Here is a 17045-nt window from a genome sequence, read left to right on the forward strand (position 1 = left end):
TCGGGAGGAGGAGGAGGAGGAGGAGGGCGCGCCCGCGGGGGCCCCCGCGAAGCTGCCGCAGCCCGGCCCGTCGCGCCGGGCGCCCAAAGTGGCCCGCGCCCCCGCGCCCCGCGGGCGCCGCCCGGAGAGTCTCGGCCACCGCTGCTTGCTGCGGGCCGCCGCTGCGGGGTGCCTGGCTGCCCTGCTCCGCCGCGGCCCCGGCGCCCGCCCCGGCGCCCGGGGTGATGCCATGCCCCGCAACCACGGCGGCGGGGAGGAGGGCGGCGCGGCGGGGCTCTGGATGAAGAGCGGCACGGCGGCGGCGGGCATGAAGGATGTGGAATCGGGTCGGGGCAGAACGCTGGCGAGCGCGGCGGCCCGCGGGGACGGCCTGCTGCTGCTGGGCACCGCCGGCGCGGCCGCCCCCGCCGGGCTGCGGGAGAGCCGGCGCGGGAAGCACGGCGCCCGCATGAGCCTGCTGGGTAAGCCGCTGTCCTACAGCAGCGGGCCGAGCTGCCGCCGGAACGCCAAGTACCGCCGGCTGCAGAACTACCTGTACAACGTGCTGGAGCGGCCCCGCGGATGGGCCTTCGTCTACCACGCCTTCGTGTGAGTACCGACCCCCTCCCCGCCCAGCCCGTCGCGTCCCGGCCTCGCTTCTTCCCCCTCCCTTCTTCCCCCCCCCCACCGTCCGCCGCTCCGAGCGGCCCCGAGCCGGGAGCGGAGCGGTCGCTGCCACCTGCGGCTCCCGGCGCGCCGTACCCGGCTGCGTGTTCTGCTCCGCGCCCCGCGGCGGGACGGCCCGCAGGGGCCGAGCGGGTGGAGCCGCGCTGTGCCGAAGTTGGCCACACTCCGCCCGCTTCCTCCCCCCTGTTCGCTTCTCCACGCGTGTGCGGTCACCCGAAGTGCGCCCGGCCGGGGGAGACCCGAGGGGGAGCGTCGGCTCTCCCATCGCCCGCTCTGCTCTCTGACATTTCTGTGCGAGCGGCGACTCCTTTCGCTTCTCCTCGTTCCGAGGAGCGCGGCTCTGGCCGCGTCCTGTTGCTGTCACAGCTGGGAAACTCGGACCGATTCCCCCGCCGTGTTTCTCAGCTCTCGCTGTTCGGGGTCCGGTACCGTTCGGGGGGGAGGGCACGCGGGGAGCGCTCCTCGCCCAGCAGCGGGGCGGTCCCGGACCCCTCCGGATGGAAACGCTCGTAAGCGGAACGGTACTCCGGCGAGAGCACGGTGCTGTGCCGCTCTGCGTGATGCTCCGCGGCCGCGCTGATCGGGGAGAAGCGACCTGCTGCGGGCGCTGAGCGGCAGAAACGGGCGTAGCGCAGTCACGCGTTCAGCACGAGGGTTTGCGGCCGCTCGGTAGAGCTGCCCCTGCCGTTTGACTGAGCAAATCGGACACAGGTTGAACTTTCTTCTTGGGAGGGCATTAGTTTCGGACCTTGCGCCGCTTGGGTTCCTACAGGTGTCCTCCTATAGGCAGTGCGTAGGGAAGGGCGCGAGGATCGCCGCGCTACCATGAGCTGTCGCACTGCAGTGCCATGGAAAGTCCATAAATTGCTGTTTGGGATCTTTTGACATGGCAACGAAAACCATTCAAATGAATAAAGTTCAAGCTGGAAGTAAAAGTTGACAAGTTTAAACCTCCCCCCCAAAAAAGTAAATTTCCAAACAGAGTGAAGTCATGACACAGCAGCACTGTAAACAAGGAACATCGCCAGCTGCCTTTAGATAATTGCCTGCATGGAATGGGTGCCAGTTTTAATTTTTAATTGCAAATGGCAGTTTTGGCAGCTGAAAATGCCAGCATTCTATCTTTTTTTTTCTGAGCAAATCTGTGTGAGAGAGCTCGAGATGTTACTGTAGTATAGAGGTGCCTAGTGATACTGTTACCTTTAAGGATCTGTGATGCTACAGCTCCTGTTTTTAAGTCGCATGTAGATCTCCATTGGCTATCAGTTTGTCTGACATCTCCATTGCCGGTCTATACGTTCTTTTAATGTATTTATTTAATTCTGATATAATGACTGCCAGATATTCAAATAATACTGTTGCTGTTCCTGGCTTGCTTTTTCCATCCACCTGATCAAATACAAATGCATCTTGGAAAACATACTCCCTGACAGGGTTAGGAAAAAAAAAAGGGCTTGAAATAGCTCAGAGTGGCAAAGACATTACCACGTATGTGGATGAGATGTCCGCTGCTACCCCTGCTAAACTATTCTTGACTCTGCAGAGCCCATTATAGCTCAGCACTATTTCTGCTCCAAGAATGAATGGACTATCTGCTGTAATCCCAATGTCTAGATCAGTGTTCTCCCAAAATGAGAGAGCTAATATGTGAGGCTGAAATAACCCAAGGGTGCTTTCAGAGTTTCAATTTGAAGTCTTAGATGTGTGGGTTTATTTAGGCGTGCCAGTTGCTTTTGAAACGAAAAGGGGAGAATTAAGCACTGGTTACAGATAAGAAACCATCTCTGTAGTGATGTTTTCATTTCTTGTTTCCATAGGGTAAAATGCTTGAGAGCTGAGGGTGATGCCCACTTTACTAATTTCTTTTTGGCCTTTCGAAGCAGAGAAAAAATTGGGTGGCCACCTGTGGGGCAAGTGTTGTGACCTACATTTGGAAGCTAGCTGGTTAATTTATCTGTAAATACAAACTTGCAAAATGCTGCCAAAGGTAGCTACTCTGCAAACTTGCTACCAGGTGAACACTTTACTCTTGAGCTTGGCCTGTTGACTTCAGTGTAATTGTGCTGGGTTGTAGAGCTGTAAATTACATGTTCCTTTCTGTGTATCTCAGTAGCTCTTTACATAGCAGCCCTAGTTGAAGTCTTTACTGCAAGTACCACAGTCTTCTGTTCTTACTCATTAAGGAACACTTAAAATACTACACTTGTGAAATCAGAAAATTGTACCATTTATGAGTAATGAGTCAGTAACTTAAACTCTGGCTAATGAAGTATTTATGCCACACCACATTACCTACACGTGGAGTATGTACATATTTAATGCATGTGGAGGTGTGTTAGAATTCTGTAATATTCTGACTATAGAAGCATTGTCCTGGGATGTCACAGGATTTCATTTTGTTGTTACTGCTGTTTATTTAGATTATTTTGGGTTGTTTGGTTTGATAAGAAAGTGTAGACGTTGCTGGAGAAGGATCAAAGAGGAATTCCAGATTTGTTGCAAATTTAACTCTGGGTTTCATCTTCCGCTGTCATAAGGATTTGGTATTGTTTTTATTCTTAATTAACATTCTGAAAAAGAAGTAGCATGATAAGCTCAGAAGAAATACTACTCTTTGATTCTGTTTTTATTGCTAGGTTATAATTAGTTGCATCATTTCCTGATTTAACATGTAGGATTTATTTCAGGAATAATAAAAGTTTCCGTTTCTTTCTGACTTCTTTTTAATAAATTATGTGCAAAAGTCTTTGACATTTGTTGTGGCAATGTCCTTATCATTACAAAGCCATCACCTTTTGCTCTGGAAGGTTCTGAATCACAAATTGCAGGACTGGGTGCGTATCACTTTGCATGACCTGTATTGATGTTTCCATGGGCCTCTACTGGTCATTGCTGGTGGAGATAAGATACAGGGCTAGATGAATGTATGACCCAGTAAGATATTCTCTTCCTTTTGCATTTTGGGTGGAAAAAGGCTAGAAAGTGATTTCTGAAAAACAAATCTAGCAATGCCATCAAAAATTTAACTAGCTATTTTAGCTTTCCATATCTGCTTTCTGGACATCTTTTACTAGTGATCAGATGGCTACTGAACAGCAATATCTTTGCATCTGAGCTAACAGTGCTGCATCGTGTACTGTGCTATGAGTATAATTAGGGAGCTTCTACTCTCTGGTTAGAAACACGATAATGTACAACATCCTAAATACTTGCCTAATAGAAAGCAAGAAAAATGATTATGTCACTTTATTTCATCTATCTGCTGAGTTCCTTCTGGGTGTTCTGTAGGTAGAACTATGGCTTTTATCTTTCCAAGTACCATTGCAGAGCCAGGGCCTGGTAGCGTTAGTATAACAATGTATTGTTTATTTATTTATTTATTTAGGAAACAGATAATGGTATGTTATTTACAAATAGCAAGCGTTACCAGAGTTGACAACATAAACAATGTGGCAAAGCCACATTCATCTTGTTAGCTACTGATGAGGTAAAATTTAAAGCTCTGTAACTGCCACCTTAAGTTTAATAACCATTTTCTTTAAGGGAGTGATTGATGGTGACTATTTCAGTACACTCAGTATATATATAAATCCACAGGATTTTGTTCCATCTGAAGCAGTCCATGATTCTGAATTTGTGCATATTTCTCCTTGAAGCATTCTTTGGAGAGGATCCTGGTTTTTTTTCCAGTTCTCTTCCCATTTGTGTTAACCAGTCTTTGTCTGGGCAGGTCTGGATCTTTGGTGGATGGAGATGCCACAGCTCTGCTGGGCAACCTGCTGCAGGCCTTCATGACCCTTCTGTTGAAAACAGAGGGTTTGAGGTAGGGGGAGAGTTATCTGAACCTCTCAAGTTCCCCTTTGTGTACTTTTAAGAAGAATATGACTTCTTTATCCCTATAGTTTCCCTTTCAGGAGCTGTAGGTTGCTTGACTTGCTGTGAGCTGCCAGTCAACTGGTAGATCACCCTCTTGCCCAACTGAATGGGCAGTCTATTTCAAGACTCTCAACATTTATGTGAGGAACATACGCCAGGCCCCAAACCATCTTGGTTGCACTCCTGGGTCTCTCCCAGATTCTGCCCATCCCTTGTCACTTGTCCTGAGGGTAGGACAACTGCGTGCCTCAGTGTGAAGCCATGCAGAATAAAGAAAAATAACTTTCCTCATATTTCTATCTGTTTCTTTAACATAACTGTATGTTGTTTGCCTTATCTCTGGTGGTGGTATGCTTTTAGTTTGTCCTAATGTGCTGTGTCCAAAGTAATCCTAAGGCCCTTTTCACTGGTGCTGCTGGGTGCCAATATGGATGTATGTTTTTTTTAATCTGCACCAGATGCAGAGGTCTGCTCTTAATTGGGCTTCCTGGGTTTTTATGTTCTCTTCTTCTATGCTCTTGTCCAGTGCATCTCACTGAAACTCTAACCACACATATACATCAGTCTTCAGAGCTCTTTGTGCTTTCTCTGAGATCATTAGAGAAGATAAAATAGGCAACAAGGCTTGATTCCTGTGCTTTCCTATTGTTGTTCATGGATGGCAGTCCTCTCCTGCAACCCTATTGCGGGCACTACATAATACATAACTTCTCTTTTTGTTCAGTTTTTGTTGGGAGAACTGTTGCTCATGTGAGGATCTTCAGGTTTGGCAACATCTATCCTGTGATGTACGTAAGAAGTGGTTTTGCCTTACCTTAGCAAAATATTGTTTCATATTTTACTCTTCAGGCTTAATTTCTCTAGTTCCCTCATTTGTACTCGCCTTGTTTTCTGACTTAACAGTAGTGGTCCAGGAGAAATACTGCTCTGCCATAAAAATAAAAAGTGTTCCTCAACTTCCTAGAAATAAGAGAATAAAAAATTGTCTTTGGGTAAGTCACCAGGACTGGGACTGGTGAAAGTTTATGCACATGGGCTTTCTTCTATTTGTCCTAATGTTTATTTCCCAAATGAGATTGAGCTGTGTATGCGGTTAATGGGAGGGAAGGGGGGTGTCATGTAGTGCATTAGTACTTGCCTTTATCAGTTTTAAATAAATTTACAGCCTGACTGGAGTCTTCTCCATCTCTTCTACTGTACTTGTGATGTGAGTTAGACATTTCTTTAGGGCTGCAATTTCCCCCTTTATTTTATAATCTCACATTTAGTGTTGTGTTGAGGGGTAACAATCCTACCTTCTATATGTTTTTCTTTCTGTGACAGTCTGGAAAGTGTCACTTCTTGTCTTGCTTATTGAGTTTCTCACACGAGGTGAGGACTCTTGATAAACTTTCTTTGGCCTCATATGGTGAGAAATTTTGCCTGGGATTATAGATTCTGGCCAGGGGTAGGACGATCTATGAATATGGTATGTGGCATTAAATTTATGCTGTCTCAAAGGAGTAGGTGCTTTAGAGACTGTCTCAAAGATTTTAGGAAGATTTTAATTGCCTGTGTGACTCTGCTAGTGTGACAGATTTGCACAGGAGGTACTAGGTGGTGGCTTAATGAGTAGGGACCTTTTCTCTTTAGTAGTTTTCAAGTTTCTGCAGTATTTGACTTCAGAAAGGGAAAATAAATACCATGATACAGTTGGGCAGTTGTGATGGGCTTTCAGTCCTCCAAAGTTAACTATATTTTTAGTAGCTACTCGCCCTATCATTCTGATGTTGTTTGTGATGTGATGAATTAAGTTTCTTGAGTTGGGTAAAAGTAGAACAGAGATTTAAAAAAATGTCGATAATTGCACGTGACTTCTAGCATCAATCAAATTAAAGATAGAATGATCTCTGGTATTCCATAATTTTCATTCTATTATTAATTAGGATATTATTCACTATTCATTAGGATAATCGTCATTAATATATTTACCAGTACTCCCAAAAATGAAGAGAAACTTTTTAATAGCCCTTGTAGAATTGAAAGGCACATTCTGTAATTTTATTAATGTCTATAGGGGAAAAAAGTTTCAAAGGGGAAGAAAAAAAGTATTTATTCCTAGATAACTGTAAACCTTTAACACTGAAAACTCAGTGGTTTTTTCTCAATAGCTCACAGACAAAACTTAATTTCCACTTGTTTTGTGTGGTCATAGTTCTGTTACCATAAATTTTAAGTCCGATAAAAAATTAATGATATTTGCCACAAATTTCACTTGAAGGAAAACTGACTCTTTCTCGCTCAGGTAAAATAAGGAGTAGGACACAAAAGTTGTACTATGTAATGAAATATCTTTAACGTGTAAACATAATAGCTAATATTTGCTGTATTTTACCTAATGTGGCAGATGTGGGGTGGTTTTTTTTTGTGTTGTTTTTTTTCCTCAGTAATTTTTTCCCCTTGCAAACCATTCACACAATAGCACATGCGTTCTTATTTTTGTTTTTAATGCTAGTGTACTGAGAGTTGTTTTTTTATCTGTATTATGTAAACTACTCTGAATTGGAGAAAGCTTGTGTATTGTTTCCCCTTTCTGTTTTCTGATAGGGATGTTACTAAGAGTTTGATTTGCAGGTTTCCTGTAAGAGAGTGAACTCTGATTGCCCAAGGGATTGCAACTGCAGCTTGGTTATGGCAGAAAATTCATCAACTGTGTGGTTTTATCAATTGCAAAGTACTATTAAGCAGTTGCTAAGCTTATGTCAAAATAAAATTCCTTTAAAATATCAATTAAAAGTTCAAAGGCTGTCTTACAGTTCTTCTGTACCTGATCAAGAAGTGTGTTTAATTTTCCATGTAACAGTAGATTTATCTTTCATTAGCTGTCTGAGTTGCAGTGCAATTGTGTTACAAGAAGCTCAGCAAAACATTCATCACTTGGGCGCTGAAGTATATAGTCTTAGGCACTGTATGCTACTAGAAAGAACATGGGAGTACTTGTTAGTGTGTGTGGTTGGGTCTGGTGATTCAGAGGAGGGCACAGTCCGCAGCTGCACATACCTGAATTTCTCTCCTTGGCCTTTATCCAAGAAGATCTTCAGGCATAAACATGCATATTTTCCTTTTTAGAGAGATGGACACAAATATGTACGTAAGCATTTTCTCGAGGAGTGATGGATTTTCAAAGGCATTGAATCCCTACTTCCTTTAATTATTCTATTGTGGCTTCAATGGGTAATTCAATTTTTTTCTCCGCAACTTGTATCAAATGAAGTTTAACAAATGATTCATGCTCTTAAACTGATTAGGAGTAATGAAGAAAGGAAGTTCTGTACCTGCTCACTTCTTGATTTAAGCAATATATTCCTGTTTGTCTTGGCTACCTTCTTGCTTTGGGGCTCCCTCCTTAAAAGAAGGGAACATATTAAGCCTTCCAGGAATTTTTGTAGAGTTTTAATTATTTTAATTTAATTACATCAAATGTCAGCATACTGGTGAGGAGTCAAACGTGACAAAACCAAGAGAGTAAAATCCTTCTGCTTTGAGAGGAAAACAACATTAGATCTCAGATGAGGGCATCTGCACACGCCCTTTTTGAGATCATTCAGTCAGAAATAGCATCTAACTTCTTCAAGTGCATTAAATTTAATTGCTTTGTATGTCCTAAGTTCATCCATAACAATGGTATTTGAGAACTACCCATTAAATGCATATCTTCCTGTTCCATGCTCTGTTAACAGGGATGTGCTTAAAAGCTGCTGCTGACCCTTTTCTAAGTAATACATCATGTGAGGATCCTGACCTACCTGAGAGGGCCTCTGGGGGAAATGAAGACTAAACATGGTGTTGTATGTACTTCTGTGACTCGTGGAGGAGGGGAGGGAGTGGGGAGGGGCACTCATGTTCCACAGTGAGTTTGGAAACAGGATGGTCTCCCTAGGAGAGCACTCTGGATCAGCAGCCACATCCTTTTGGCTGTGTCCTCAGAGTATGACAGGTGGTGGCTCAGTGCAGCCAGTGTGAGCACAGGAGCTGGGATGGTGAGTGGGCTGTGTCCTTTCACGTGGTCCTGTGCTGGTGAAGACGTATTGCTGCCAGGGCATCACACAGCCAATTCAGCAGCTTGCAAAGCACTTCTCAGTATCTGAGAAAGTTGTGCTGACTGAGGTTAGAAGTTGGCTGTAAACTTACATGGAAGAAGCAAATCTCTGCATCTTTTCTCATCTCTGTGCAGCTGATGGATGATATATCCTGTAGAGTCCTTTTTGCGTGTGTGCATGTGCGCTGTATAAACCATCACCGCAGAGAACTGCATGTTCTTGATCTTTGCTGCCCACTGCAAAAGGATGCTTATTGGTGGCAGGAAACATACAGCAGCTTGTGCAGGGAGGCAGCAGCTCCCTGCTAGCAGATGTGTGGTGGGCAGGAGCGGTGCTGGTGACCATGGGATGCTCCTCAGAGCTGTGTCTGAGCCCCTCCTGAAGGTCAGCTGAGTGGCAGAACTTTCCATACCTGTGACCCCACCTGAATGCTTTTATTAGCAATGTGAAGTAAGTGATGGTTCTTTTGAAGAGGTTCCAGGACGCTTCCCGTGCACTACACAGTTAGTTGCAGTAAGGACAGGTGCACATCAGTGATTTATTGAATTGCTAGTCTTCGTGGAGGTTTCTCTCCTCGAGAAAATGTCCCATTTGTAACTTCATCCATAAACTGAAGAGGAAGGAGAATTTATAAGAAAAAGGGAACAGCTTTGCTAACATCTTCAGGTGTTATAGGTTTTTGCATAATAAAAAAGTTGTTTAAAAAGATGCATTTCTCTTCCCCTTCAATCTTGGAAGCAAGAGATTTGACTTGATGCTTGGAGAGGCTGTCTGGAAAGAAGTGAGCCTTCCTCAGAGGTCACCCTGGCTGCTGACTAGCCTCGTGATTTGGCTTCCACTGATAATCTGTTTGCCAGAGCATAGAGGAATTCTTGTAGGCTGTGAGGAGGCAGGTGGCGATCCTGAACTGTGAGTGTGCTTGGGAAGGAATTTTGATTTTCATCCTGAAAAATGCTTTTAAACATACTTTCTAGCAGTATTCTTAGTGGTTAGTAGCACTTACATAGCAGTTAGTAGAAATGATCAAACTAAGCATTGGTAAAAGCAGTCTCTCAGTCAGGGGTGATAGTGAAACTTGCCTTAGTAGAGACTTGTTTATAAAGCTTCTGAAGATAAACTTCAGAAGTTCTTGTATGGAGGGCTGAAGGCCTATCCTAAAGTTGTTGAAGCTATTATATTATGCATATGCAGGCATCCACATGAGATTTTGCTAGAGACAATTTGTAGGGAGAGCCATGGTGAGAGCACTCCTGTGAGTGTAAAGAGGAAAGAAACATTACCTGGATGGAAAACTGTGTGGGTGAATTCATCTTATATCTACTTATCTCCACTTGGCTGGCACTCGTTATTACTGTGAAGTCAGACATGTGTTTATTGTACATTATCAATATGTTTTTAATTGACTTTTTTATCCATTTACGCTCTCCGTAGAGAGAAAGCTGAAGTACTGATGTGAATCAGATTATTAAATTTACATATAGGTAAAGCATGGTATTTTTCCATATTTTGTTTCCTATTGAGTTCTTGACCCTATGTGCATACCTGAGGAAATGTTGACAGCATTTCTCTACATAATGAGAATTTTGTTTACTATCTGACTGTTTCTGGTCACTTGTCCTTGCCAGTTGTTCTTTGTTCTTTGTTATCCTTCTGATAGCTGAAGTGAACCCAAGAATCTGTTGACTTGATATTCAAGCCAATTACCAAGCTTTTATTTAGACTTAAAGCCGTGGCTTTCAGTATCATTCTGTTTTACAGTAAGGTGCATATTAATTTGATTTCCAGTTAGAGTAATTACTGAACCCCAAACTATGTGACCTGAACACCATATACAGATGGCTTGAAACCACTATATATGGGTGGTTTGAGAAGAAGGGGCAAAGAGGGGTCCCAGGAGTGCAGCCCCCTCGCTGACGTGCTTACATTGCACACTTCAAGGAAGACCTGCAAAGGGACATATGAAATTCCCATCCATCTGGAGGTCCTTTGGGTTGCTGAATAGAATCCTCAAGGACTTTTTCTGCAGGAGGGAATTCAGTTTTTGCAGAGCAGTCTTATTCCTGTCCAGGGAATTTCTCCTTGAAACTATAGATAAGTTAATGACATCTATAAAATATCAAAGACCTCTAAAAATACAACAGAATTAGATTGAGCGTTGTTATGGCTGCAGTTCATTAGTGGGAAAGCTGGAGCTGAAGTATCCATACCAGACTGAAGTGTGATATCACAGCAGTAAGTGTCAGAAGAGAAGGCATTTCTTGGAAAAATCCTTTGTGTGATTTTGCTCTCCAGTATTTTTTTTACCTTCCCACACGTGGAAATTACCTCCCTCCAAGGAAAGGTCATGGTATGCTTTTTGGCTTCCTTTTATCATCAGCTTTAGGAATCATGAATAATACAACGGATAGTGACTGAAAACTCAGGTTATTAAGAAAGTTCAGAAAGTGACATTTCAGATACATCTCTGAATTAAGATTCATTTCTGAATCTGAAATACATAATTGACTAGCAATCATTATTTAAGAAATAAAATCGTACAAAATTGGGACTTTGTTTTTTTTCCCATTATAATAATCCACGGTAAAATTGTGTCTATGCTAATAAAAGAGGTAAATCTCAGTGAGTTATGACTGAGATGAAAATGGGTCTGGATCAGAACACGAGCAGATTAAAAAAAATTTGAACTAAGTTAGAGAAAAATCAGGCAAGAGGTCTGCACTGCGTTTGATTTTGGAAGGTTGTGAGTGAGGCCTACTCATCTCAAGACATACATTTAGCATCCAGCAGAGAACCGGAGACCCTTCTAGTGCAGTGTGGTGTTGCAGAGCAGCATTTTGTGTGCACTCAGGGTGTCTGCTGAGTTCAGTCTGTTGTGATGGCTCAGTACAAAACTTCTGTCTTCACATCAGAGGAGAGCTGTGAGGGACATGCGCTGTTGATGGGTTGAGCTGTTAACCAGGATGGATCTATGCTCTCTTTTCAAACTGAGGGCTTCCTTGCCTACCTCTAGAGGGTGTTCAGGTGACAGCAACAAATCACTGCGGATATGGTTCGTATTGTTCTCTGGCAAGAGGATAAACCCATGTCTTGCAGTCTCTCCAGGTTTCAGCTCTTGCAGCACCCTTAAGGCTGGGTTTAGAAGATGCTCTGAGTGCTCATCAGTGTGTCTGTAACCTCTGCCATCAGGCTGAAGTTTGTTCTTAGACTGTGTAGGGAAAAAGTTGTTCATCTTAACTTCTGATATCTAGCTGTATGAAGCATCTGTCTACTTAATTCTAATTGCATTTATGAGTAACAAAAACAGAAAGTACATTTTGCATGATTCATTAAGGAGGCAAAAAAAAAAAAAAAAAAAAAAAACTATGCCCTTTTAGTTTGTCTGGCAACCTCAAGAGCACGTGTTATATTGTTCATTTAACAGTAAGCTATTAATAGCAGACTAACATAGATGTATTTGCAACTTATCTAACTTCAGTAAACTTGTAACAAAAATTGTTTTTTTTTTTTTTTTAATTGCTTCTTGATAATGATGCTTGTTTTGGCTGATAGTGCATTGTTGCATAACCTGGGAATTTCACTGTGTAATAATTTTGTAAAAGTTATGTATCATGTGATTAATGAAAGTTCTTCCTGCATTGTTTGACTTTGCCTGAAGATGCTGAGATAGAGAAGTAGATACCTGGTGGAAGGACAGGCAGAATGGCAACGTGGCTTCCTAGCACATGGCAGGGATAACAGGCTGCAGGTAAGCTAACAGCAGCACAGTGTATCATAACTTTTTGAGACTGTCTACTGAACTTTCAAAGCCATGTAGAATTCATTCTTCAAAAACAGAAGTGAAGAAAGAATATTTTACTCTCCGACTTTGAGATGACAGACATTTAAAACTGTTGTACATTGTGCCCAGGTAGGCTGTGTCCCCTGTGTCTGCAGCTTCAGTTCTGTGCTGGATCACAGAACATGCAGTATTTATTAAGCAGGGTTCATACTCTGCATCTTCTTGTCCTCACTCACATTTGCCCTCTTTGTACATCAGAAGACACCCCAGAAAGCAAGAAGTGTGGCCTTTCTGCTCACACAACTCTAGCAAATCCATAGACAACCCAGACTTTTCTGAATCTTCACCCTTGTTAGTTCAGGTACCTTCATTATCTCTGAAGTCAGAGTGAAGCAAATCGTCAGCTCTTTCATCCAGGGAAAAGCCAGCACTGCAAAAAACTGGTTATTCCTTTTCCTGTGTGTGAATGAGTGTCTCGAAGTTCTTATTCCAACAGAAAATAATCAAGAAATGCTCCTGTGTCTTCTTAGCCAAATTCAGGTGTTTTCCCAAAAGCCATTCTAAGTGAAGATATTAGACTTCCCTTAGAGAGTCTTTTTTGATGCTCTGCCATCCTGTTCTTTTTGGTTGTACCTGGTTGCTTTCCTAAGGCAGTAACGATCGTTTATTGCTTCAGTGCTTTCTGATTAACTCTGGTTTCAATCAGAGAAGCATGGAATTGAAGACAAAGGGGTTGCTAATGGCCAGCCCTACGAGAGGGCTCCATTGGACATTGTTGAGAAGTAAAAACAAACAAACAAAAAAACCCAGCTTTTATCACAGTGGTTTATGTCCTTTAAAATTTTAGCACGCTGCTTTGGGCTTTCTGAAAACTCTGATGCATTCAAGTATATGTTATATATATATATATTTATATATATATATAATATAAGTGCTGATATGCATTTCTATCCTCATTAAAAAAGCAGAGAACATGACTTAACGGTTTGTTGAGTCAAACATTATCGCTTCTGTGTAGAGAAGTCTTTAACACATACAAATGGCAAGCCAAATTCTAAAGCTGTTTACTAGCCATTAATTCCAGTCTAAATCCAGAAGCCCTTACTCAAGCAGAATATCACTGAAGTAATAGGATCCTTTATCTTAATAGTGCTGTATAACTTAAATTCTGCTCCAGGTTTCTATCAATCAGCACTGTTTTGTTGTTGTCTTGTGCAGCTCACACAGTGCTAGTGCTACATCAACTTTGGCTATTACTTGCTAACTCATATGCAGCTGCAATGGATCACAATATGCTTTTGGCAACACTTTTGGATCTTTGCTGTATCCATTTGCAGTGAATAACAGGGACTGTGACAAAATGCTTTTCTTTTAAAGGTAGTCATTACAACACTGCCACAAAAGCAACCGTAGAGTTTGTTAAATGATGTGGTACAAAATAACATATTTTGTGACATAGACTTTTATTCTTTTCTGAAAATGATTGTTCTTCTGCAGGCATGGGAATGTGGATTCATTCCTAATCTAAAATCAATAGGAAATACTTCAGTTGTTCAAATAGCTCTTAAACATATTTTAGATTGATAGCTGATTGTATATTATGTTTGCAGCCTTTGTGCAAAGCAGTGTTTAATAGCACAGCTTGTTGTATAATGAATATAGAGAAAGACTGCTCTTTATAATATCAATCTATAAAAACACGATATATTTATTCATATAATGCAGTTGATGTCAAGTTACCACAGTGCTTAGAATTTATTGCCACATTGCTTGACACGTTGCTATCAACCAAAATAACTCCTTCAAAATTGCACTTCAACCTCAAGATTTCCTGCTTCCTGTTTAGAAACTGACTTTACAAGCTAGTTGGATGGCTGAATTAGCAAGGATATAATGGTTCTATGGAAAGCAGCTGCTAACAAAAGTTACCAGTATTGGAATGGGTTACTTACAGGATTTTCCTTTAATTGCTGTCATTACTGCCTGCAAATGCAGTGGTCGTCAGTGATTATAATTACTCTGTATTGCCCTACCCTACTTTCTTACTGTCATATTCATTTTTAGCTTTCCTAAAATCTACACAGAAAATATCTGGGGATTTATCTACTAATATGTTCTGTGTTTTGCCTAGCAGCTTTGTGCAAGTTGTTAATTATTAATGACAACTCTTGTGGTGTGAACCACAGATATCATCAAATTCACCTGATGAAATGCATTTTCTCCTAAAGTCTCTAGTACCAGTTTTGGCCCAATTGATTTGCATATTTTTTTTCCTCCATACTATTGTGAAAAAGAGAATAAAGTAAAATCCCACCATGGTGGAGACTTTTCAGTGGGAAGACCTGAAGGAGAGTGGTTTCTGTTTGGGTCATGGTATTTGTTGCCCACATGTCCGGGACCATTGTAGACCAGCACTCCACCTGTTAATGGCAAAGTTTAAGTTAATGGCAGAGCGTGGGTGTGAATTGCCAGCTGCGTGTTTATATGCCAGGTCTGTGTTTGTCAGAGGCAAAAAGGGTTTCAACCTGACTTGATTCTGTCTACAGAGAATGATTATTATCAAGCAAGAAGACTTGCATTTATAAAGATGTAAACAGGGTGATAGGCAACAATTGGCAATCAAAGGCATAAAGGCTTTAGTGGACTTACCGTAATTTTATGTTTAGTCTTCTCTTGTGACATTCAGTGTTAGCACTGTTGGTCCTCTGATTCAAAGTGCACAAAGCCACAGCAATGATGATATTCTTAGCTGAGGACAGCTACTACCTTAAAACTGTTTCCTGTTGTGATCTTCTTCCTTGCAGTGTGTTGTGCGCCGATAAGTCACAACTTGCAGCTTGCGGTGTCTTATTGCTTAATTTAACTATAGCTTGCATGTCTTATGGTTTGATTGGCTGGCAAAGCATGCAGAAATTCTGAGTCAGATGCACCTATTTCTGGATGCCCAATATAATTAGGTGCAGCCCTGAAGCAACACGCTTTATGCAACTTTCCAGGCACATAGAATACAAAAATGCAAGTAAGGGTTTAAAAGTTCTTCAGAAAAAATAATGCCATTTAACTCCAAATTATGATTGTACTCAGTCTCACAAGCCTTTTGGTAATGTTGAGGTCCTGCAGCTTTTTAAAAATTACAACTTTTATACATATGAAATGTGCCATCTGTACATTACTGGAAATTCAGGTGTCTTATACAGAACCAACCTTGTTACTAAAGTCCACAAATTTCTGTGCTACTTTTCTGTAGTCCTTGGGGCATTACTTTTGAAAGGGAGTTTTATTTCTGTAGCCTCGTTTGCATGATCAGCTTGCTAGAAAAGTGTGCTAATTAGTGGCACTGAGACTAGATGCCAGCTGAAAACAGCGCTGAAAACAACTGCTCATGTTCCAGGGGATACAGAAATTATGCACTGCTGATAATTTTTTGCTCCTAACAATTGGGTTTGGGTCTGTCCCCAGCAGAAGAAAGTGATTTAACTTGAACTGTCTTACTGAAAAGGATATGAAAGAAATATTTCCTAATATTAGGAGACTAAGACTCTATTGAACAGTTTGAGTCTAAACTGCCTGAGATGTGATTATGTGTTTAATTACTTGTCTGTAAATAATGGAGCAAAATCCTCATGGGTTGTAATTGAGATACACCTGTAAGCAATTAAGTAGAGCGGTTTATAATGTTGATTTCTTTGGAATATAATAAATACATCAATCCTCGCAACACAAAATCACGTTCCTCCATGTGTTGAAAATACATCCTTCTAAGAGAACCAGGTAGAAACCAGAATCTACTTCTAGATTTATCTTTCTACCACTGCTTTATCTGCTTCATTTTTAGTAGAAGAAATAGAATAGTAGGAATTCAGAGACCTTCAAAGGTCACGTAGTCCATCTGCCTGACAGCTTCAGGGCTAGCCAACAGTTGCAGCATCTTACGGAGGGCATTGTCCAAACCGTAATATACAGTTAAGGTTATAATTTTAGTTACATATAATTAAAATTAAAAATACACCATTTAATGCAAATAATACTGCGGAACTGCGTTAAATAGTAAATGCTAGATAATTAAGTTTTGTTTTTTTAAAAGACATTCTATAATCTCATTAAATAGATAACAGGTAAATGTGTTTCTGAAAATTCATTAAATAGTATGAACAGTGTTTCAGCTATCAAGAATGGAAAAATGAATTAATGCTGGAGCCACAAGGAGTAGAAGTGTAAAGCTGAAGCTGAAATTTCAGGAAATAGCTGTGGTTTCTTGGTTTATTTTTTAAAAATGGAGGAAATCTTTCCACTACTTTTTATAAAGATATTATTTTGAAAGTCATACACAGTAAACTTCTTAAAATAATACTGATCTGAGTGAGTGTTTCTCTCTTGCTGTGTAGCTTTTGAAACTGGCATTTTTCTTGCTTTTTAACCTTCTCTGATGTTTTTCATTTGATCTAACAGACCTACACTGGCTAGGTGTGCCTGTGCTGTATGAGTGGCTTTAACTGTGGCTTAATGTATGTGTTATGTTACGCTACATTCAGAATGCAGACCAGAATTAACTCCCTCCAGTGGTAGAAGCACCAAGTGAATCAATTGCAATGGATTGCAGAACTACCTTAGCATGCACCCATACAATTAACTTGTTTGTATGTATG

The 17045-nt window shown here is 41.6% G+C and overlaps 1 protein-coding gene and 1 long non-coding RNA gene across 2 annotated transcripts in view; one reads left to right on the top strand and one right to left on the bottom strand.

Annotated features, from left to right (window-relative positions):
• Positions 1 to 226: 226 nt before the first annotated feature.
• Positions 227 to 17045, top strand: part of KCNQ5 (potassium voltage-gated channel subfamily Q member 5) — a 244422-nt gene continuing 227603 nt past the window's right edge. The window contains exon 1 of the mRNA XM_065730893.1: positions 227 to 588. Coding sequence (XP_065586965.1) covers positions 230 to 588 — 359 coding nt within the window. The 5' untranslated portion in view covers positions 227 to 229. The remainder of the gene's footprint in view (positions 589 to 17045) is intronic.
• Positions 4364 to 8229, bottom strand: LOC136045165 (uncharacterized). Its single transcript, XR_010621883.1, has 3 exons — positions 7582 to 8229; positions 5357 to 5502; positions 4364 to 4466 (listed from the first exon to the last, which is right to left on the bottom strand). It is a non-coding gene; the product is annotated as an uncharacterized LOC136045165 (long non-coding RNA).

Source organism: Cyrtonyx montezumae, unplaced genomic scaffold (genome assembly GCF_038088225.1).
Source record: "Cyrtonyx montezumae isolate F1298 unplaced genomic scaffold, pur_monq_1.0 scaffold_13, whole genome shotgun sequence".
Taxonomy (NCBI): Eukaryota; Metazoa; Chordata; class Aves; order Galliformes; family Odontophoridae; genus Cyrtonyx; species Cyrtonyx montezumae.